The 22,509-nt window shown below is 49.2% G+C and overlaps 7 protein-coding genes across 7 annotated transcripts; 5 read left to right on the top strand and 2 right to left on the bottom strand.

Moving 5' to 3' along the window:
- Positions 1-1,880: 1,880 nt before the first annotated feature.
- Positions 1,881-3,018, top strand: BKA55DRAFT_682829 (eukaryotic integral membrane protein-domain-containing protein; the record flags this gene model as incomplete). The annotated part of the gene is made up of 2 exons (XM_046198407.1): positions 1,881-2,257; positions 2,316-3,018. The coding sequence occupies 2 exons, from the start codon at positions 1,881-1,883 to the stop codon at positions 3,016-3,018; spliced, it is 1,080 nt and encodes a 359-aa protein (XP_046056516.1).
- A 713-nt stretch (positions 3,019-3,731) lies between these two features.
- Positions 3,732-5,495, top strand: BKA55DRAFT_682830 (uncharacterized protein; the record flags this gene model as incomplete). The annotated part of the gene is made up of 2 exons (XM_046198408.1): positions 3,732-4,107; positions 4,159-5,495. 2 exons carry the CDS (start codon positions 3,732-3,734, stop codon positions 5,493-5,495), a joined length of 1,713 nt encoding a protein of 570 aa, XP_046056517.1.
- An 824-nt stretch (positions 5,496-6,319) lies between these two features.
- On the bottom strand, positions 6,320-8,811 carry BKA55DRAFT_496442 (uncharacterized protein; the record flags this gene model as incomplete). The annotated part of the gene is made up of 2 exons (XM_046186370.1): positions 6,320-7,467; positions 7,518-8,811. 2 exons carry the CDS (start codon positions 8,809-8,811, stop codon positions 6,320-6,322), a joined length of 2,442 nt encoding a protein of 813 aa, XP_046056518.1.
- A 1,063-nt stretch (positions 8,812-9,874) lies between these two features.
- BKA55DRAFT_532388 (uncharacterized protein) lies at positions 9,875-10,547 on the top strand (the record flags this gene model as incomplete). Its single annotated transcript, XM_046189331.1, has 3 exons — positions 9,875-10,107; positions 10,158-10,418; positions 10,463-10,547. 3 exons carry the CDS (start codon positions 9,875-9,877, stop codon positions 10,545-10,547), a joined length of 579 nt encoding a protein of 192 aa, XP_046056519.1.
- A 1,020-nt stretch (positions 10,548-11,567) lies between these two features.
- Positions 11,568-12,895, top strand: BKA55DRAFT_682833 (kinase-like domain-containing protein; the record flags this gene model as incomplete). Its single annotated transcript, XM_046198409.1, has 2 exons — positions 11,568-11,741; positions 11,828-12,895. 2 exons carry the CDS (start codon positions 11,568-11,570, stop codon positions 12,893-12,895), a joined length of 1,242 nt encoding a protein of 413 aa, XP_046056520.1.
- A 1,830-nt stretch (positions 12,896-14,725) lies between these two features.
- On the bottom strand, positions 14,726-16,140 carry BKA55DRAFT_497175 (uncharacterized protein; the record flags this gene model as incomplete). The annotated part of the gene is made up of 2 exons (XM_046186442.1): positions 14,726-15,677; positions 15,728-16,140. The coding sequence occupies 2 exons, from the start codon at positions 16,138-16,140 to the stop codon at positions 14,726-14,728; spliced, it is 1,365 nt and encodes a 454-aa protein (XP_046056521.1).
- A 3,016-nt stretch (positions 16,141-19,156) lies between these two features.
- BKA55DRAFT_21462 (uncharacterized protein) lies at positions 19,157-19,706 on the top strand. The gene has a single exon (XM_046185182.1). It carries the CDS (start codon positions 19,365-19,367, stop codon positions 19,650-19,652), a length of 288 nt encoding a protein of 95 aa, XP_046056522.1. The 5' UTR covers positions 19,157-19,364; the 3' UTR covers positions 19,653-19,706.
- The last annotated feature ends 2,803 nt before the right edge of the window (positions 19,707-22,509 follow it).

The following is a 22,509-nucleotide window of genomic DNA, read 5'->3' on the forward strand; positions in this document are numbered from 1 at the left end:
ATCTCTTGGATGTACAGCATAACAGCCCCAACTCACTGCCTCAAAAGCACCCACGAATGCACGCCTTGCTTCCACCCACACATGCACAGTAGCTCACAACAAACCTCCGAACTTGGCGGGTACCCGCACCTTTTGACTTCGACAGGGTCCCGTGCTTTTCCTTTCTCCCTCTTCTGTTTTTATCATGTCAATGCACAGACTTGATGATGATTTCTGTGGTTGAGCTCATCACTCGCCCAGGACAGGAGCATCACCACCACCTATATTCATACAACCCTCTATTCCAGAAGATCTCATTAAATCTAAACACGTCAACCATTTCAATGGCTTCTTATCACGTGATTCATCCTGTCGCAAGCCTCCCGTGACATTCCCGAGGTTCTTGACCTTGTGCATCTCCCGTCGGTACTTGGACCCTCCACCAACGCAACATAGCCTGAGCCGTTGATGTATCACAAATCTCCGGCTGCCTATCAACCATGGAGCTCTCAACTTTGGACCCTGTCATCTTTGTTGGTATGTTGAAAATTGAGAATGGCATTCGACTCGAATGTCCTCACCTTGGCAACGAAACAAGACCATAGCAAGATGAAAGATGTGGCTGTCTCTGCTTTGCCCTGCACGACATTCCAGAGTCGGGAGGGCCCCACTGACTCCATTTGATGGATGTTCGAGAGGCACAGGGGAACAGCATCGACAATTTAAACGTTCTTGACCAATCAGATATGAGTTGGGGGAATTAGTCGCGCTGAATGGCACCCGTCATCTTGTTCTTTGCCGAGGCCCCCGAACCTTGACCGAGTTTAGTATCTCCATCTCCCCATTGAACTCTGATTGATACAGGACACAAATTCAGTGATATTTGAGTTCGATGACCATGCATCTAAGCATTGGGAGATATTCCCGGAGGCAAGGGTTATTGAGTTCAGCATGGCCTTGAATATGCAACGCTAAGAGGTGAAACAAATGAAGTTTTCAGCAAAATCTCAATCTCAAACTCTAACCGTGGCTCTATCGCTAAAAGGTGTGGGCACTAGTGGATCAAGGACGTCAATCCTAATGGTCTTCCTTGCTGACCAAGTGTCTCAAATCAACGTATCTCAGCTAATTGTCAATATGTTTAGCTTGTCTTAACAGAGAGAGATTGATAACTTGTTGTAGAGGATGGGATTCGGTCTGGGACTTGCATAACCCGGTGAAGCGATAGAACTGTTTCATATACAGTAGATTTGGGGCAGCAATGTCTTGAACATAGCCGCATCATGATTGTCTCCACAGTCAGATCTTCAAACCTTGAGGTTAGTAGTGAAGATCCCAAAGCGCGTCGAGTCCCATTGATTGAGTTTCTCTAAGGAAGTCAATATATGTAGAGCAATAGTATTTGAACTGTTGATCCCCAAAATAGTTCAAGTATCGCTCAAAACTCTCGGGTCCTACGTAAATGAGGAGAAAGAGGCCTCATCAAAAATTGACTGATCAGGCGCTCATATGCAGGGATTCAAATTGCATGGAGGGATTCCAAGTTGTGGCTGCCTTAGGCTACTCACTGAGCTGTGCGCCACAAGAGGCTGTGGTCCCCTAAAGTGATGAGGCTGGCAACGGCAGGGATAAGTTAGAGAGGACAGTTCAATCTCGTGGCATCAAAGGGGAATTAAGAGAATAAAGACCTTGTAAAGGCCAGCGTCGACAACAAAAGTTCTCGAGTACGACAATAGCTACAGCGCAAAAAGAATTACTACCAATTATCGGATTGTTTGACGAACCACGAGCTAATACTGCCGATATATCGCGCCAACGTCCAACGTCTCCAACCTGTGGTAGCCTCAACGAGTTTGGAATAAGAGCCGATCCGGACCTGAAACCTACATAATCAAATCACGATGCCGCCTCGAATAAATATCCCGCCGGTTACACGCATCCTTCTCATCGCTCTACTAGGCCAGTCCCTCCTCAGCGCTGCCATAAGATATCGGCAATGGACTGCCAACGCCAACATCGTCATTCCCTACTTGACCCTGGTGCCGCAGCTGTCTATTATCTATCCCTGGACGTTCATAACATCAACTTTTGTCGAGAGTAATGTGTTTACGCTCGGTATCGCTGCCGTAACGCTATACCACGGAGGGCGATATCTCGAAAGAGCATGGTCATCGGCTGAGCTGGCCAAGTTTGTCGCTATTGTGTCGCTGGTCCCAAACTTCCTGACACTCTGCATTCTGGTGCTTTGCTTTACGCTCACACGCAATGAGAACTGGACGTACGTATCATGTTCCGTTCATAGTACCATATGGAGAGAAACTGACATAATTATATAGCCTGACTGTCATTGCCGGAACCATTCCCGTTCAAATTGCTTTCCTCGTCGCTTTCAGCCAACTCGTCCCAGCGCATACCGTAACCCTCTTCCGCGGTGTCATATCTCTCCGGGTTCCTCGATTCCCTCTCATCTACATCGGCGCCGTTTTCTTTCTGTCTCTTACGCCCCTCCTTACCAGAGCTGCTCTATGGCTTGCCATTTTTGGATTCCTGACCAGCTGGACCTATCTCCGGTTCTACAAGACTGTGTTCCCTGACCTCGACTCGGCCCAAGACGCCTCCCTCCGCGGTGATGCGAGCGAGACATTTGCGTTTGCCGAGTTCTTCCCTGGCCCAGTGAAGCCATTCGTCGCTGCCATCGCCGATCAGATCTTCCTGGTGATGGTTGCCATGAGATTGTGTACGCCATTCACACCAGCAGACGCCTCTCGAAACGATAGCCGGATCCAACGCACTGCCCCTGGAGGCGCTCGCGCAGAGGCCGAGAGGAGGAGAGCTATTGCTCTCAGGGCGCTAGATCAGAGACTACATGCTGCTACAAGCAATCAGCCTGCTCAGAAGCCAGCGCAGGCAAACCGGCCGACAGGCCCAACAGTGCAAAGCCAGCCTCAGCCGGCTACACAGACTGCCATGACATCGTCACCCGGCCCCATGCTTGGCGAGACCAAGTTCGAGCCTGATCATGACGATGCGAAGAGCTAAACTTTGTCTTCTTTCAAGAGTAACATACGGTCATTGTGATATGGGAGGGTTGTAATGTGCCTTGTACGGTTTAGTTCGAGCCCACGTTGCCGGAGGCAAAGACTAACCGAAAATACAGAGTCGCGAGCAACGTTTTTGATAGATGGAGAGAAGAGTTTGACGTAATGGCATTGCTAGTGGAGCTCCGGTGTTATGATGGTTTTCTGGGCTTTCCTTTGCAGTTTGGTCTGGCCGAATCCTGATTAGGACGTGATGGGATGGACTGGTGTGCATGAGGAATGTTTGGGTTAAGTTACTTAGACATGAATATTAAGATAAGAGTATAATGATCGTCTATCATTCCGTGGAATTGAAAACTCAAGTCTCATTCTTGTTTATCGATACTTATACTGTAATCGGATGCATATTGAATCAATCCAGTCAACTCCTATGGAAGTAGCCATCATGCAGGGTAGGTTGTAGATCTAGGTACCCGGCATTTGCTGACCAATGAGGTTGGTGCAATTTACATGCGGTCCTCCTTGGAGTTTGATAACCAAGTCAATCATGAATTCACATGTCTTGTCCTCTTGAGCTATATTCACTGACTAGGACTTAATAGATACATGACTGTAGCCACCTTTCATTCAATTGACTGATCTATCCTTGTCTTACCTCATCAAAAACCGCACGAGCTCTCCCTCTAGTTCCGGCCAAAGGCAACTTAACTCATCATGGGCTGGCCATATGAGTTCCTCACTCTAACAGACGAGGAAAAGCATCAACGCCGTCTGAGCCTCGACTACTACGCATATATAGCACATATTTCTGCCTTCGCGCCAGCGCTATTATTCCTCGTCGTTCGACTCATCAATCGTGTGCGCAAGGGCCGTAACAGCGGGTATCATCAAGTTCCAGGTTCACCAGGCGTCAAAGCGAATCGACAGCGATGGATCTCTAGAGCTCTGGAGAAAGGACCCATGGTGCAGTGGTGGCTAGGTGAAGACGTCGTATCCATGGGAAGCCATTGGGGGCAGCGTGATGAATGGGTTTTGGGTATTGCTTGGACAGTGTGGTTGTTAGTCTTAAGCGTTCATGGTACAGGAAAAGGTAATGTTAATTTCACCTCTGATTCATATGAGCATGTTACTGACAATACAGATTATCTTCATCTCACAAAGCGAGTGGGCATTGTTGCAACATCTCAGATGCCTATTCAGTATCTCCTCGCTCTCAAAGCGCTCAACCCCTACGCATATCTGCTTCGCTCATCTCACGAACATCTCAACCGATACCATCGCGTTCTTGGTCGCATTATCTACTCCCTTCTCATACTTCACGCTATCCTATACAACATCTTCTTTATAGAGTCTGGGATATGGTTCAAGCGCTTCTTTGCCCCGGTTGTATCTGCAGGTGTTGCTGGTTTCATCGTTCTCCATGTGCTCAACGGTACAGCAATGACACGTGTTCGCCAAGCTTCTTACCGACTCTTCTTCATCGTTCACCTCTTTGGAGCCTTTGCGGTTCCGCCCTTGATTTACTACCATGCACCGTCCTCGCGGTTCTATATCGCGGAGGCTCTCGGTGTCTTCGTTCTTGACCTTGCCGCACGAAAGATCACCACCATCACAGCTCCCGCTGTCATCGAAGCTATACCTGGCACAAGTCTCGTCAAAGTCTCTGCCAAGCTCCCAGCTCCAAAGATTGCAAAGTACACGGCTCGTCCGGGATCGCATATCTACCTCAATGTCCCTGCAGCTTCGCGACCAGGAATTGGGCAATTTTCTGCCCCCTATCTTGTCTTTGAGTTTCTTTATAACCCCTTCACTGTGGTATCTACCAACCAGGAGACGGGTGAGTTGACATTTGTCGCACGCACACGAAATGGCCCCATGACGAACCGTCTACACCATCTATCTTCGACTGCCAACGCTGGTGGGTCGGCTGAGAAGGTAGAACTTAATATTGAGGGCCCTTATGGTGCCATAGGAAAGTCGTTCAACGATCTTATCACTTCAGGTACCAACCGTATACTCATCGTGGCGGGTGGTGTGGGAGCAACCTTTGCTGTACCGCTCTACCACGCCATTCTAGCCGAGAACTCGTCCACAAACGTCCAGCTCGTTTGGGCCATTCGAAGTGCAGGCGACGCAACCTGGGCCGCGTCAACTCCCACCGGGAAATCTCTTCTGGACGATGATCAAGTGCAGCTCTTCCTCACGGGAGACATGAGTGTCGCCAATGACAGCGACAACGCAGCTGGCGTTGAAATGAACGTCTTATCTCAACAGAGCACTCGTCCTGCAGTTCGAAACAACAAAAGACCTGATCTACAGAAAATCGTTGACGATACGTTCCAGAAGGGTCAGCAGGATAGTGTGGCTATCCTGGTCTGCGGTCCTGTTGAGATGAGCCGAGAGCTACGCAAGAGTGTGACACCGTGGGTGATGAAGGGACGCAAAGTTTGGTGGCACAATGAGAGTTTTGGATGGTAGACGGAAAGACAATGGTATAACTAGCGCCATGACTGTTCCTTTCCAGCCTGATGTATGTTGGTTGAGAGAGATTAGTTAGCAAATAGAGTACAGAAAACCTTGGTTATAAGCCCTGTAAAATCCCGCAACTTCCACAGGCTAATTTAAGTCGTTGCGTTTTACTAGAGGTAGTCGCTGTGCAACTCCTGGGTCGTCTCGACGGTCGTTAGTCCATGAGCATTGTGGCGTGTAGTAAACTGTAGAGATGGTTAGGCCTTATAAAGAAAACGTTCTACCACTTGGCCCTGATTCAAGAGGTCAGTTATGCTCCCACGAACCTGGCATCTCGCAGGGAAAACTCGAAAAAAGAATATGTAGCCGCTCCAATGGTGAGAGCACTATGAATATCTAAAGACCACGTCGGGTATCTTGGGTTCAAAACACCAGCCAATACCTCATCCCAAATCAATTCGGCATGGAATGCACACCAATACAGCACCGCCGTCATCATAGGCTATACTATCATATTCTATGCTTGCGCGAGGTGCATTCTTCTCCTTGCTAAACCGTCGTAATAGCCATCAAGAGCCTCATCCACCGACGCCTCACCCATCTTCCAACCTTCACTAATAACGCACCACGCTCCGTTATCTAACCCTAAGTAGGTAGGGATGCCGTTAAGACGGCATGAAATCTAAAGTATGAATAAACAATAAGAACAAAAAAAAAATCAGAAATTCCAACGTCTAAAAGAAACCGTGACCTTGATTGGTATCATAAGAGGGTGTCGTTAGCCACAACTAAAGTCTCATCTTCATCGAGAGCTCGCAGATTGTCGTTCAGTCTCACTGCCGGTATCTAGCCAGCTGTGCCATGATATTCTGAACTTGAACCGCTGCATCCCCACTCGATGGTGGCTGTGGCCCATGTCCGTAGGAAGCTCCATATGGGCCTGAAGGGTGCTGCTGCTGCTGAGGTTGCTGGGCCGCACGATTCCCACCCAGACTTCCAAGCAGTGCTTGGATGTCAGGTTGAGATGCTCCAGCGGCAGCTGTATTTGTGCCACCTTGAGCAGAGGCTGGGTTTTGGACACCCCCTTGAACTTGTGCCAGCAATTGCTGGAGTGACGCAGGGTCGAGCTGACCCATCATGTTCGCAATGTCAGCGACGTTGACTGGGGGAGGCTGCTGTTGACCGTATTGTGCGGGAGGGGGAGGGCCAGGGTAGCTGGCCGTAGGCGCTTGATACGGGGGCTGGCCTCCGTAAGGAGCACTACTATAGCCATTTCCTCGGTATGTTTGGCCATAGTTAGGAGGGCCTCCTGATGCCTTGGCCTGAAGAATAACCTTGGCTGCAGTAGCGGGGTCCAGGTTTTCGTACTGATCATATCGAACATTGTTGGAGCCAGCGGAGCGATCGAAGGCCTGTACCGGAATCTTGCCTGAGCTTTGCGCTCGAATATCGAGATCAACGACAGCATGGACACCTTCAGCCGCTTGCCGTTGAACTACCATGTCCTTGGGGATCCTAGGATGCAGGAACATAACCTCGGACCTAAGACCTTGGGACTTGAAAGCTTGCTCCACCCAGTTGACAAAGTCGCGATTGACATCTGGCTGAAGGATGACCTGTACGTCAGGGACGTCAGCACCATACCTCCGTGGGAGATCAAGCTCAGCCTCATGCCGAGGTCGCCCATAAGGGCTCGGACTTCTTCGTCGATAATTGTTGTCCTTGCCGTTGCGACCGTATCCGGGGGACCGAGATCGTCCACGTCCCCTACTGTTGTCATAAAAACCTCGATCTCGACCATACGACTCATCTCTTCCGTAGTCGTTGCGATGAGGAGATTGACCACGACTTGATCGATATTCATCACGGCTTGGGTGACCGTGCCGTTCATTCCGGCGTCCATTGTCGCGGCTTTTGTTCCTATCCGGGCTGCGAGTCTTGTCCTTTTTCGATTTGTCCTGAGCACGCGATACTTCTAGGTCTTGATGTTGTTAGAGGCACAGTATGGAAAGATCGACAAGCACTACTCACGAATTCTGCGACCCTTGATCTCGATACCTTGCAGATTTTCCATCGCACGCTGTCCTTCCTCGATAGAATGGTACTGGACGAAGCCGTACGCAGATTTGAGTGAGATTTGAGCAATCCTTCCGAACCGATGGAATAGATCGAAGACATCCTGTTTCGACACCTTGTCGCTCGAGAGATTACCTGTAGCGAATATGTGAGCGCCGTTTTTGGACGCGCCGGACGCGGATCGTGTACCAATAAAAATGCGTGAGCCCTCTGGGAAACGGTCCCATTTGGCCTCAGCTATATACTGGTTCTCGTCGGCTAAGAATTGATTCCACTGGCGCTCATATTCGGAATCTTGAGCTTGATCAGTATTATAGAGAGCAGGTTTAGGCGGGTATGGAGGGGCGTTCATAGAAGTGATGACAATAGGCGCCTGGAGACCGGAGCCAAGAGGAACCGAAAATTCACCCAGAGCATCAGGGACTGCAACAGGCGCGCCAGTTGCCACATAAGTGGATGGCTGCCCGGGCGTGGGGGGCGCAGCTAGGTTCGAGGGAATACTGGCATTGATGCTAGGTGGGTGGTACTGCGAGGCATACGTCTGAGGAACTGCCTGTGATAGCGGAGGCCTCGGTGGAAGAGAAGCTGACGATGAGAAGGCTGAAGACGGAATAGTAGACTCGAGGGAATGTTCACCTAGGGCGGAAGAAGCAAAATGTGTGTTGGGGTTGGATGGTGCTGTGAGATCAGCGACCAGGCGTTGAATATCAGCTGAAGGACTGGCAGAGCTGGCAGCGTTACTGGCGCCCGGCTTGGCCGTGCTTGGAGACGACGTTTGCTGGTTGGATGGCTGCGACGGGAAGGTATTTGCGACGCCAGCAGCTTGAGCTTCGGAGGAAGCATTGGAAGTAGTTGATGTCGCAGGTTGGCCTGGCTGGGCCGACAAGGATGATTCATGAAGGACATGGGAGACTTGAGATGTGCGACTTGTCAAATGATCGGATGAAAGAGAAATTTCGTTGGATTCTCGTGGTAGCGATGATACATCTTGTGGTTCGACGACTCCGTCTTCACCCTCCTCCGGCCCAATTGGTGAATCAAAAGTCTTTGCGTAATCGTCATTGCTGTCGGGAAGTTCTTGTTCAAGCTGAGGCTGCGGCACTTGCTGGGCGGCCACGTCTGTGTCGTCTTCACCATAAGGGTCGTTGAGGCTGTCGTCATCTACGATATCGTCATCACCACCGGCCCCTGATATGGGCTCAAGATTAGGGGCCTTGTTGATAGAGCCATTGGAGTCGGCAGCAACCATGGCGTCGATGGTGTCAACGGTCTCTTGAAGCACAGGGACCGCCAGAGAGGTGGCTGAATGAACAGGTGATGGGGAGACAGGGGAGAGGTTGGCAGTCGCCTGAAGTTCTGCCTCGGGTTCTGTCATTTAATTAAGGCTGGGATTGGAGGTTGGTGTGCAGTATATGAGACGACCCTCTGAAGCAGCGCTGGTCGTACAAACAACGCGAACCAAGCGATGGTGCAACTGAAGATCAAACAGATGAGCTCGGCTCCTTGGTTAGTGAGAAGTGCTGCCAGGCGATGGCCTGGCGCAAGACGGAAAATGGAAGCGTGATGGAATAGATGAAGTGGCGGTCAAAGCGCTTTCAGACGAAACACGAAAAGGTTGACTTGTAGACCAAATGGACGCGCGATGAAAAGCCACAACAGATTCGGCACTCTCACCAGATGGTCACCAGGAAGACAGACGACTCGACCAGCTTTTTGACAGGGGAGGCAGTCGGGTAGAGGGTTATGCGACGTCGGAGCTTGGCTAATCGCGCCAAATGAGTTGAGTTCTCCAGAAGACTGGGGCTCGGGCACAGGCACGTGAGAGCAAAGGAAGATGGACTAAAGAGAGAATCTAGGTAGTCGCGACACCAAGAGCATTGAAGATGGCGGTACGAGCTAAGTCGATGATGTGTCGCAGGTTGAGGGAAATGAGCAGATGAAGGTTGAAAAGGTGAGGTAGGTCAATTAGGTTAGGTAAGTGAGGTAAGGTAAGGCAGGCCTGGCAGGGCAAGTCAGAGGTGAAAGGCCCCATGGGTTTCGGGGTCCTAATTGAGGCTGATCGGGCGCAGGCGTGAACCGCAGCTAACAGCAAACTAGTCCAGAATTGGCAAGGCGGTCAGCAGGTCATTTGTGTTTGGCTCACATCCAAGATCTCAGCCACAGACAAGCATCAGGCGAAGGCCAAGAGTTTGAAGACCCCAACTTCAAGTGATATATGAGACATTGAGCTCAGAAGATTTGACAAACAAAAATGTTCTTTATTGCTGGCTATTCCATGTAACACACAGATCAGTCAATTGTTATACTTCACCATGCTTCAGCGACAATTTGCCCTGGCGCCTTGTCTGCGAATCGTTCCGGCATATCTGACAACTCCTCCATTTGCGCCTCGGTTCAAGAGATATCAGGCTTTCGACACTGGGTTAGATCAAGAAGCTCTTTCTGAAGCTCGCTCGTGGTTTCAATCTTTCAACCCAACCCAACTACCGAAAGGAAATACTACATACGCCCGCTCGAATGGACCAGGGGGCCAACATGTCAATAAGTATGCACGTAATTACATTCAAGCAAGTCTTTAGCACTCACAGGTGAAAGGACTGAAACAAAAGCAATCACAGCATATCCAGTGGGACAATTGCTGTCAGTACTCCCCAAATCCTTACATCCCGGCATTCGCAAGTCCAGATACTACACAGCAACCAATGACTCTTTGACTTTTCAAGCGCAAGATTCACGGTCACGGGATGCGAATGCGGAAGACAACAGAAGAAAGCTTGTTGGGGAGGTAACAAGTATCTACAAAGATGCGATACCTGCTGAGACAAGCGCAGAAAAGAAGAAGAAACACGAGGAGATGTTAGTTGATATCTTAATTGAAAACCATCGCTAACGTCAAATAGTGGCAAAAGATTCCATGAGACGAGGATAAAACAAAAGAAGTTTACAAGCGCAAAGAAACAATCACGGAGAGGCCCTTCTGATTGAGCAAACAAATGGTTGAATAAAGCAAGATTAAGTCAGCAGTATTAATTTGATGGCCATATAAAAATATATATACTTTACGCAAAAAGGTATATATAACTGAGTACGGACCTCGATACAACCTCTGAATACTCATTCGAAAGAAACCTAATGCTTTTATGGATGTTACAGAGTAGTACTAAAGTTTCAATAGTGAAAGCCAAAATTGTCCGCACAAATTAAAAGAAAGGAATCTGTCACTATTTGACTTAGAAAGCAAACAATTGCGGTAGATGGTCCAAGGTTCCTCAGCAGGTGACTACTGCGCTTCGGTATCAGCAGAATGAATGAAATGAGACCGGACAAAAACAGAGCATGACTTATTGATTCCATCAGCATGATTTTCCTCAGGGAATATGAAGCCCGAGTATGATGCGTTCAAGGGCGAAATATCGTCATTGTCACTCCGCGCCATTGATAGGTAAGGATCATCATTAACTGTTATACCTCCTTTTATGCATTGGTAGGTGAATGTAAGGCATGCCACCACTGAATAGGGATACGGATAGACATTTGATGGCCAGTTTGAAGTCTGCCTGGCATTCACAATCATAATCAGGGTCGGGCACCAATTCTTCTCGTATTAAGGGTCCAAAACTAAAACGCCTTGAGCATTATTGTCTATTGTCATTATCTTACCCATATTTCAGCTAGACTTTATCTGACACGACCCCACCTCTTAGGCCCGACCCTTCTGACCAACCCAACCAAACCCCTTCTTCACTTCAGCCCATCAGCATCGCCATCTCGACCGCTGATATCTACTCTCTTCACCTGAGTTGCTCTCGATTCCTGTGTTTCTCCCTTCAACAATAGGCATCCGATCCTCTGAACCAGACAATCCTATCATATCTCATACTTCATCGCGACACCGCGCGACAGTCACCCCCTCTGTTCGCATCTGAACGCTCTGCGGGGCATCGCGATCTTCTTATCAACTCTCTGCTCCGACATCTCCCCCAGCTTCAACGTCACAGTCTTGCAATGGACTCTGCAGCTCGCCAACAACCTCAAGTCCAGCCTTGTAGATACAAGGTTGGCAAGACACTGGGAGCTGGCTCATACTCCGTCGTCAAAGAATGTGTACACATAGACACTGGTCGTTACTATGCTGCCAAGGTCATCAATAAGCGGCTCATGGCTGGTCGCGAACACATGGTGCGAATTACTCTATTGTCCCCTGAAATTACAGGAACATTCCTCTACTCCGTTGTACTTTTCTGATACGTTATGCGCAATGATAGGTTCGCAACGAAATCGCCGTCCTTAAGAAGGTCTCCATGGGCCATCAAAACATCCTTACTCTTGTCGACTACTTCGAGACCATGAACAATCTCTACCTCGTCACCGATCTTGCACTAGGCGGTGAGCTTTTCGATCGAATTTGCCGAAAGGGCTCCTATTTTGAGTCAGACGCCGCCGACTTGGTTCGCGCTACACTGTCAGCTGTCGCTTACCTGCATGACCACGGTATCGTCCATCGCGACTTGAAGCCTGAAAATCTACTCTTCCGAACCCCCGAGGACAACGCAGACTTGCTCATTGCAGACTTTGGACTTTCTCGAATTATGGATGAGGAACAGTTCCACGTTCTGACTACGACCTGTGGTACTCCTGGATACATGGCTCCCGAAATCTTCAAGAAGACAGGCCATGGCAAGCCTGTAGATCTCTGGGCACTCGGCGTCATCACTTACTTCCTACTTTGCGGTTATACTCCTTTCGACCGCGACTCTGACTTCGAAGAGATGCAGGCCATCCTCAACGCAGATTATAGCTTCACCCCTATTGAATACTGGCGCGGCGTTTCCAGCCATGCTAAGGACTTTATCCAACGCTGCTTGACTATCGATTCTACTAAGCGTATCACTGCCCATGAGGCTCTCCAGCATCCATTCGTTGCTGGCTTTATCAATGCGGAGGGCGAGAGCCAGAACCTTCTGCCTAACATCAAGAAGAACTTCAACGCTCGCCGAACTCTACATGCAGCCATTGATACTGTTCGTGCTATCAATAAGCTGCGTGAGGCTCAAAATGGGATGATGGATGGGGCTCGCTCAAAGGAACCCAGCCGCGGCGCTGCGCGACAGCAGCCCCAACAGCCGCCTACCAACAAGAAAGGAGATAGTGCCATCTCAATGGGTAGCAACCAACCTAAGGATAGTGGATATGGAACTCAGACAGAGACGGACGTGGTTATGGGCAACACATCAACATCCAACGTCCCATCCTCATTGCAGCCTGGAAACAACGGAAATAGAGTCATCGAGACATCCAAGGGACTTTGGAGTGCGCCTGCGTCGAAGAGGTAGAGCCAGAATGGGGGCGATGTGTCTGAGTTATTCTGAGATCTGCGGAGTTGATATATCAGAGGGAAGCTATGGTGAGACGAATACGTGTTAGAAGAATGATGGTTGAACGTGATGAGGAGGAAATTCTGCAAACCCGCATTGGCGTTATGAAGCGGGCGAAGAACAAGGACGATGTGCTGGCATATGCGCATGTGCAACAAGGAGAGCGAGGACCAACAGCGATTTGGGTACATGTATTTTCAAGAACGGACCGCAGGCACGCCGTTGCAGCGACAGGGAGGAAGAATCGGTTTATCCTATTTTCTTTACATTTCCCTTTGTGTTTCAAGTATGATCTTAGTATTTGCAACGCCCTTTGTGAGGTCTCGTTTTCGAGATGCTTTGTTAGAGATACCAGTGACTTCGAGGCTCAGGTCAGAAATAAAGCACAAGGTTCGCACCGAATAAGGGCTCAATCGGTTTGTAGTTTATTGCCTCCTCTGCTCGTTATCACTGCTCGTGTTATTTGCCTGTAGTTGTGTTTCTGACTGATGGATCGCTACGGCTCGTGTGGACTCATATGTAAACTCTTTTAATCCCCTCAATCTTGAGTACATACCCTGAGTGACTCTCGCGTGTGGATATGATCAGGTATCAGACAGAGTAGGGCTATATGATAACTTGTGACCTGAACCATTTGTCATATGCCAGAGTGTCTTGTCACTGATAATATGTGGAGGAGCGCCTTTACCACGTACCCTTATCCAAGGGCATAAGTGAAGTAGTTCGAGGCTGAAAACCGTCCCCTGGGAATTTGAACAGAGATCGAGAGTTTCAAATCACATGTTTGTACAACTTAAACTACAGATATTTGCGTTCAACCTACAACACCAGAACAACATATTGACACTGAGACTTCCGGTATCATGACAAAGCGAATTTAAGACGCAGCGCTTGTGAATGCCAAGAGTCTTAGGAGTGCCGTGCAGGCTTGGCGTTTATAATGCCGCTGGACAGAAGTCGGAGGAAGTTCTTGGGCTAGATGAAGATCGGCATGTTGAGATTTCGATATCATGAACGGGTCCACCTGATCGCGTGCCAACTACAACTCTGTATAAACAAAAAACAGTGAACAAAACCTTGACAGCCAAGGTCGAGCTGGATATTGGTATATAGCGAGTAGGATGAAGATTTACAAGAACTTTCACGTTGAGGAGACAGGGTGTGACAGAGACAATATGCTGTCAATTCTTCTAACTGCTAATATCTAGCGAATGGTATCTTTGGTATTCCTTTTCCTTTCCACCAAAGTCAGCCCACCTCCTTGCGCCTCCTGGCTTTTGCTCTCCAGGATCATCCAGGATTCGGCTATGAGCCAATTGTCCTTCATCTCTCCTCCTCATCATGAGTAGGGGGGCTTATCACAAAGCATGTCCCTCTCGAGTCGTCGTCCAGGCTCTCTAGCGAGCGTATCGGTGCATGACATGACGTCGTCTCATGTCCATGCACGAATTAAACTTCCTCTGGTTGTATACATTACTCTATTCAGTTTCGGTTTTGTCCTTCCGCAGGGTATACATTAGAACGGGACACATTAGCCCCTTGAACCCATTATTACAGTTTCCCGTCTGGCCCTGACGGCCCTGCGTCAGAATCCAGCATCTGCCGTAGTAAAGCACCGTGTTGCGCCATTTCGCTGTGCCGATGAATGCCAAAGATGTTATCAAAAAAGTATAAGGTCGAAGATTAAAAAGGGTTCGGGGCATTAAAATCGTAAAATCCCAACATTCGCTTCGTTTCCCCGGTGTGGGATGAGTTTCCGGGGGTAGTGTTATTACTCAGTCGTGCCGATTACCGCACCACCACAACTTCACTCAACTCCACATCTCGAGCGGGAGCGTGGCCGTCCCAGAGCTGTCCGTTGTTGTCCATATCCATAAGCATTCCGGGAAGGGCTTCCTCGGATAGAGTTGGGCTTAGGGTTCCGCTACTGGAGCTGCAGCTAGAGCTGGCAACAGTCCAGCCATCGCTAGAGTCGGCGCGAGGACGTCCAAGCAGACCCATACCAAAGTACTCGCCATACTCCTCGTCAGAAATGGCGTTACGGTCGCCATACTCCACGTACTCGTATTCCCATCGCGTAATCTTTCCCTCCTGTCGTCGGGGCAACCATCGGGCCTTTGCTGCGTAGAAAAAGCAAGACGCAATCAAGCCACCGACCACCAGATCAATTGCATAATGGTGGCTGAGGTACATGGTGGCCCAGCAGACCCACCCAGCGTACATGATGAAGTAAGTTCGGAATTGGGGGAAGCAGTGAGACATGAAAAGAGCCTCGAGCACGGCGTTCGCGGCGTGGAGCGAGGGGAAAGCACCGAAGGGGACAGGCGCTGTGCTGAAATTAGTTGTGTAGAGGTCGATACCGAAAATGGCGTCGATACGAGCGAGTCCAGCAGGAGACCCAGGCATGCCGTAGGCAGCAGGTTCAAGACCATGCTCCATCTCGTACCAAGGTGGCGCACAGGGGAAGAGAAGCTGAATGGTGACACCTAAAATGCTCATCCAACCGAAGGTGCGAGCCCAGACAGGGGCCGTGCCAGGGGCAGCAAAGACGAACATGAGCAGGGCGCAGACTACAGGAGCACCAAAATGGCACAAGCCGTAGGGAATCCAGGCAAGAATATCGAGGACCGAGTGTTGGTGGGCGGAGAGAATGCTCGACAGATTGGCACCGTACAAGACGTTCTCGAGGGCGGGTAGCACGCGGACCCAAATATGAGGCCGGTACTCATTGGGGATAAATCTGAAAAATGTTAGCAGGCGAAAATTTTGACCTCTGAAGTCAACACATACCGACTACAAAAGAAATACAAGAGCCAGGTCCAGATTGTCACTGATGGCAAGAAGAATTGACGGGTGGCAGGCATAAGCAGAACCCAGACGCTGCCAATGATAGCTAGGAGCTTGACACCAGGAGCCGGGGGAGCAATCCAGAAGGAAAAGAGAATTAGGAGACCAACGACCGCATATTGGAGATCTGACGTCCTCCAATGATGCTTCTGAAGATCACGAACACCATCCCAGGCGTTGAAAGAGGTTTTGAGACTGGTGATCTCCTCATTGCCAGGTCTGGATTTTGATTTGGTGCGTCGGCGGCCAATTCGATATCTGTGAGGAACAGTGTTGAGGAATGGCAGATTAACATGTTCAGGCCAAAGAAGCTGAAGCTTGGGCTTCCCTGAAAGGGTGGCGGAGAAATCATTCATGGTGAAGGTCGAGAAAGTTGTTTGGATCGACAGAACGGTGACTCGAAAGGGGGCGTGTTGATTATTTGTAGCGTATCGCAAGATAATTTTCGAAGAAATTCGTAACGCGTAGTCGGTAACCCAATATGAATACCCAAAAACTACCTCATATCCAAGTTGACCTATTTACTTGACTTGCACGCATACCACGATGGTCGGAATCGTCGGGATGGCCGTCTAGAGCGATGGTTGTCGAGTCGCAGAGAAGGGAGGCAGCACGCGACAGGGACGCCACACAAAGAAAATGTGAGGCTAGAACCTGAAGTCGTGACGGAGGAAGATAAATGCTTTAACAAGGTGCGAATCTAAGACGAAGCTAAGCCGAGGATCGAAGAGAGAGAGAAAGGGAGGGAAGAAGAAGATGGAGGTGAGGAAATGGGAGTAGTAATATGAAGAAAGTGGAGGGAGTGGAGGAGAGAGGGATCGAGTATGATGACGAGGTGCAGGAAAGTGATGCACCAGGGGCGTGTACCAGAGCAGCTGGCCACTAGAAGCGCTGAAAAATCAAGGTCTTTACAGCTGATTTTGCAACCGCAGTCCGCTAAAGAGCACAAATTCAACAGGGCGCGTCGCGCAGGATTCCAGTGGGCGCTAAGCTACTGTCCCCATCACACTCCACTGACATTAGCTTCATTCAAGGGGGCCCGCACCGCAGGATTTTCCTCGTCCTCATCTCAAATGAGTCCGGATGCTGCGGGAGGAGTTATGGATACAAGGGTTTGGGGTACCGGCCAGTCAACAAGCCTCAGCGGGGCGTTGTGCATGGATGGCACCAGGGTCGCCTGGAGATTGCACTGGAGCCAGCGCCTAAGCCTAATCAGCTCTGCTCTGACGCTGAGACGGAGCTCTTTTGTCACTGTGAAGCCAATCAATCAAGCCGATAAAAACAAAGTTGCTGACATAGCACACTGGCCGGACATCGCGGAGGAACGGGGGTTTGCGGCAACCCGAATCAAGGCGTATTACCGTAATTTCCTTCGAAGCCGCTGCCAAGCCTGATAGGCGGGCTGAGTCGCGTGAGAATTGCCCTGTCAAATAACGCTTACTTGCTTTCCGCGTATTGTATCGCCAAAACTTTACCGACCACGTTTTAAACTGAGGGGGAGATGAGATTACCTACTACCAGTCCAGACAAGCCTACAAGGTCGACGTGGCAGTCTTGGAACTGAGCCTCGATGAATAAAGTGAAATGAGCCGCAGAGCATCTCCTTGACCTGTCAGTCATTTGATATGGCCACTCACAATGCAGGAACGGGAGGCAGCCCATGGTGATCCAGAAAGCACTGCACGTAGTACATCATTTCAGCTTTGGCATAGCTGCTGGGCAACGATTGACTGAGAACGTTAATGGCCGGCACCTTGCCAACGCAAGCGAACAAGTCTTCCAGACAAGTCCACATTGTTTGAAGTCCAATGAATTTCCCGTTCAAACTAACTGAGCACCCTTTCAGTCGGCGTCGGAGGCTCGCCAAGCTCCATGGACTCCGAGGTTCCGACTCCGACTTTATCACATCACCATCTGGAACGAATGAGATTGGAAGGGTGATCTACCGACGTGGATGCACACACACAGCCAGCACGACTCTTTTCGCTTTCTGACCTCAGCGAGACCCATGATCCCATGTGCTAGAATGCACTGCACTGCGCTGACGACAAGACAAGACGAAACGAGACAAGAACAATCCAAGTTCATGACGAGTCTTTGAGTGGCTTGATCAATACAAAGACCCACTCCTTCATTGCATCTTTGTTTTCTGTCATTGATCAGGGTCCGTGGTCAATGATGGTGGCTGATTCTTAAGAAAACGTCACCATCAGAAACGGTTCCCAGACGGTGTCACTTGGCTTCATACACAGCCTAGGCATTCTGACTGAACGGAGAGACTCTTTGTTCTGATCGCAGCGTCATGACTGTGGCACAGTGACATGCGCCTGGAAGACTGCCTAGATTCGATTATGGGGACAGGCTAAACCAATCAGACCTGAACGGGAGTCTAGGTTGGCGAGTCCGCGTGCTCAGCAACCAGCCGCGGTTGTAGGTTGTAAGATATGATTATGACGATCACTGGCTCAATCTAACGTGACATTTAACTGTTGATTTGTTAAATTGAACAGCTCATGTCCATGTGTTGGCAGTAACATAAGGTACGTACAAGGTTGCAATTAAGCGTCGAGAAAGCCTGTGTGCTGCTTGCAGTCGAAACATGGAAGCGACCCAGGGATATCCTCAAGGGGACGCTTCCGCTGAGGTCATAATCAATTTGCGCACGCGAGGAAACTTCCTGCAGCTCATACTCGCCTGGGTCTTGTTGCGAGCTTTGTCATTCATGCACCGGCTCCTCAGCCAAGGGAATAAAGCTTTGATTGTTTGCAAACCCCTTAATAAACAAAAGCTAGCCCAATATATCGATAATCAATCAGCGAGTTGAGCAAAAAACGATGCTCCTTTCTGAAAAATACGTTGCACAAGAGCCCCACGGCAAAGTTTCACAGGCCGCAAACCGAGATGGATGATGAACAACGAACCATTGAGAAGTGATATCAAAGACAAGGATCAGCTCTTTCTTTTGACGCTAACAAGGAGCTGGGGCCACTGCATCTTTTTTCGTCGCATTCAAAGGCAGGAAGCGAAAAAAATGATGTGCGTTCAGCAGGTACTCGCGACCGATGTACCTTCTCCAATTCCGCTGCTTCCTCCATGGAAGATGCTTACCATCCGTGGCTGTCCGTCGAGGCTTTCCATGCAGCCAGGCGCCAGGAAGGAATAATCCAGCCCATGCTTACTCACACCTGTCTTTCATTAACAACCTTGAGCTGTTGCCTTCAAGCTCAAAGTTCCTCATGTTGTGATACAAGTATCATGTTAACACAGATTACGCTGAAAGACACGGATACCTTTACTGTTTCAGATGATCAACGTTGCAAGTCTGAATGCTAATAACATTCGAGCTGCGGCAACGGCGTGCTCTAACTCATGTTAGCGTTAAGCCATTAACTATCGCCAACCTCTGGACTGTCAGCACAAGATATGTTGCTGTGTAGTTGCCAGAGTCATCCAAGCAGCCAATTGATATTACTTGTCGGTCCAAAAGACCTGACTTCATTCCGAAATGAAATAGCCATCCATACTCGTGATTTAGTTGTTCGACAGCTTCCGATTACCAACTTTAGACTCAGCCCTGCTGATGATGAGACTCTTGATGGCTCTCCGTGTAACGGTTCAAGTGTTCACAACTTCAGGCGCTCCAAGTTCAAGGGTCAGCTTCAGAAACCTAGTCCATTTCATAGGACATAGGCGCGCGCAGCCCATCCCGTCACTCGGGAGACATACACACGACAAGGGTTATAGTAACCCCACGAAACACCTACACTTTTCCCTTGTCATCTTGCTGCATCTCGACGTTTACTCGGATGTAGCGGAAGATGGGTTCTCGTTGAGGGTTTACACAAAGGAAACCGTTTGTGGCCATTGAGCGAATCAATAATCAATTAGACCAATTTAGCGCGGCAAGCCTCATCGTCATGAGACGGTGACGTCCTGCTAGAGAAGGGGAAATAAGTTATTAACTAAACTCAAGAGTTTATTCGCTCCGACTCCGACGCGGAGTTTTCGATGTGCCGTGCAACACTGAGGGGGGAAAAATCCAATGGAGGCTCTTAACGGTCGCTCGGGTCTTATTTGTCCATGCGTGAGGCGCGCGCCCCGAGGTGAGACGAGGCGCGAGGCCATAATGCAAGGAAATTGAACGTGGATAGCGTGGATCCTCCATTCGGGACGGAAGAGAATAAGCAGAGCGAGCAGTGGAGGCTCTGGGTCTGAGAGAGATTGGGAGGGTCTCGACGAACAGGGATACGAAACTCATCCAGTCCCTTGGATAGAACGGGTTGATTGGTGTCTTGTCGCAGCGCATGATCTTACTGATAAACAACCTGATCAGTATATATTTGCCATTGCCTTGCAATCTCTTTAACACGTTGTTGATTCAGCCGCCCGTGCACGGATTCAACTTGATTGAAACACCCATACCGCAGCTGCAAAAGCCAAGGTCGAATTGAGGCGGACTGGCCCAAGTTCAGGAGATCGTCAAGGGTCCCCTATGCGCACGAGACACCACTTGCGATACGCTAGTCAATTGAAAATGGGATGGGATGGATTAGGTAGTTTCAACTTTCAACCCAATCTCGAAGGTAGTTCTAAGTTTCTTGGATATCATGCTTAATATTGCAGACGAATATGTTAATCAGAGAAGGCAAGAAACACATCATGCCGGTTGGACTAATAGCATCGTTTGGGCACAGTATTGGCCTCGGCTGTTACTCAATATGCTATTAGTGTCTGACGCTTCATGATAAGCACATGCTGAGCTTCAGTTTACAGGCTTGTTCTAAGCTCATCAGCTTTGGTCTTCTTGCTGATGCTTGAATGTCTGACCAGAAGCGAGGATGTGCAGTACGTGTCTGGTTGGGAAACGCTGGTCCAGACCGCATTGTCTGAACACATGGATGATGACTGCTGAATACTGTTGCATGCCTCTCACCCTACCTACAGGACATGAAAGACCAACGCGGTATGCAAGCACACGCCAACAGAAACTAATGCCCAATCAGAAATGCATCATGGTTGATTCTTACTGGGCAAGCAGTGATGACTGCTACTCTAGCTCCAGATCCATGCCCTCGTGAGCGACAACTCAAAGGTATATCATGGATCAGGTATCCTGATACTAATAAAAGCCTGGTTTGGGAGCCCAATACAGAGGCGGTCAATGCGACAGTATCCGAGCGAGCCGCCATAATAGGTAGCATGGCATCGAGGATACTGTCAACCTAATTGTCATGATCCTCTCTTCCGTACTGTACTTGGGCTGAAGTCTAAGTGAGACAAAGTACAGTTAAACGAAATTTTCGTTCTTGAACCCCCAAAAATCTATCATGACGACCGATTACCTTAGTTCCCACAGCGGGTTTAATCTTTGCGAAGTCCGCCGTGGTCCCACCTAAACCAGGTCCATCGAACTTTGCTTTCCGTCTTTGGTTTATTAACTCGGCCGATTTTTGAGGTTTTTCTTTTTAATCACTCACTAATTTGGGGCAATGTCCGTTCAGAAGTCGGGTCTCGGCCCACTGACGGATGGGGAAAAAAGAAAGAAAAAATTAACAAACTCTTCAGTCACGGACCCGGGGTCGGTAGTTTTCGGCCGGTGTTTGCACTCGGGGTCCAGGAGAATGCCGACCGATATTGGCATAGGACGATTATCGAATGCGTATTGCCGGTCGGTCTCCTGATATGATTGATCACTGCATCTACGGATAGATTCCCGTTGTCCGAATCTTTCCAAGTGCCCATGTACGGTTCCTTCAAGCTTTAGCTCAACTTTATCAGACCATATTCTTTCTCTGGTCGTACTTCAAAGATCTCGTGCAATGCACGTGGTTAATGGATATCCCCGGCTTTCTGCTGTGTGACATACATACACCTTGTCCGCATTTCTGCCATTAAGTGGCATGTTCAGTGATGCGTCATGTCGTCTTCAACGTTTTGTAACACATTGGTGTTCGAAAGATGTAACAAATGGTGCGAGGACAGGAAGTGAGACATAGCATTCCTCAATGATCGGTTTGACTCGAGTTTGCCAGATTCGAGCAAACTCAGGTTGTTATACACTGTTGTTCCAGGACGCTATCCCAGGGTTACTTGAGATGTTTTAAACGTTAGTAGCCAATTACTGTGAGGTTCTTTGGCCGAATGACCTCGTTCGTGATCTCTAGCCCCCACATTTGAATGACAGCCAGAGACCGCAACCAGCGACGATCGACTCTTATCATCAATGCATGAACTGGTCTACGGTGTCAACTGAACCCGACCTCAGCTCAATACCCTGTCTAGCCTGTGAGGCTGGCGGTGAGAGACGTATACTTACAGTCTAATCCGCACCACTACCTTAAGGTAGTCTATGTGCCTTTAATGTTGACGTAGATCTGGAGCTACAACCTACACACATGATCCTACAGCTCTTTCAGGTATCTTGTTGACTACCGAATTATGCATCATAATACTGGAATCAGATCTGGTACTGACTTCAGTGACAAGTACACTTGACTCTCGTATTGCCTATCATTCCGGATCCATCAGATTTATTGACGGCCCTTACTTTCATCTTTCAGATGCAATGGCGTCAAAATATGGCCGCACGTGAGGCTCTAAATAGCGGACGTCATCGTGATATTCCATCCATGGACACCCTAGGCGGCTGGTGAAGGGGGGGCGTGTCCATTTCAAAGGCAGAAACTAAGAAACCTTACATCGTCAATTACGTGACTGTGCCGCTT

Source organism: Fusarium redolens (genome assembly GCF_020744475.1).
Source record: "Fusarium redolens strain MPI-CAGE-AT-0023 chromosome Unknown BKA55scaffold_1, whole genome shotgun sequence".
Taxonomy (NCBI): domain Eukaryota; kingdom Fungi; phylum Ascomycota; class Sordariomycetes; order Hypocreales; family Nectriaceae; genus Fusarium; species Fusarium redolens.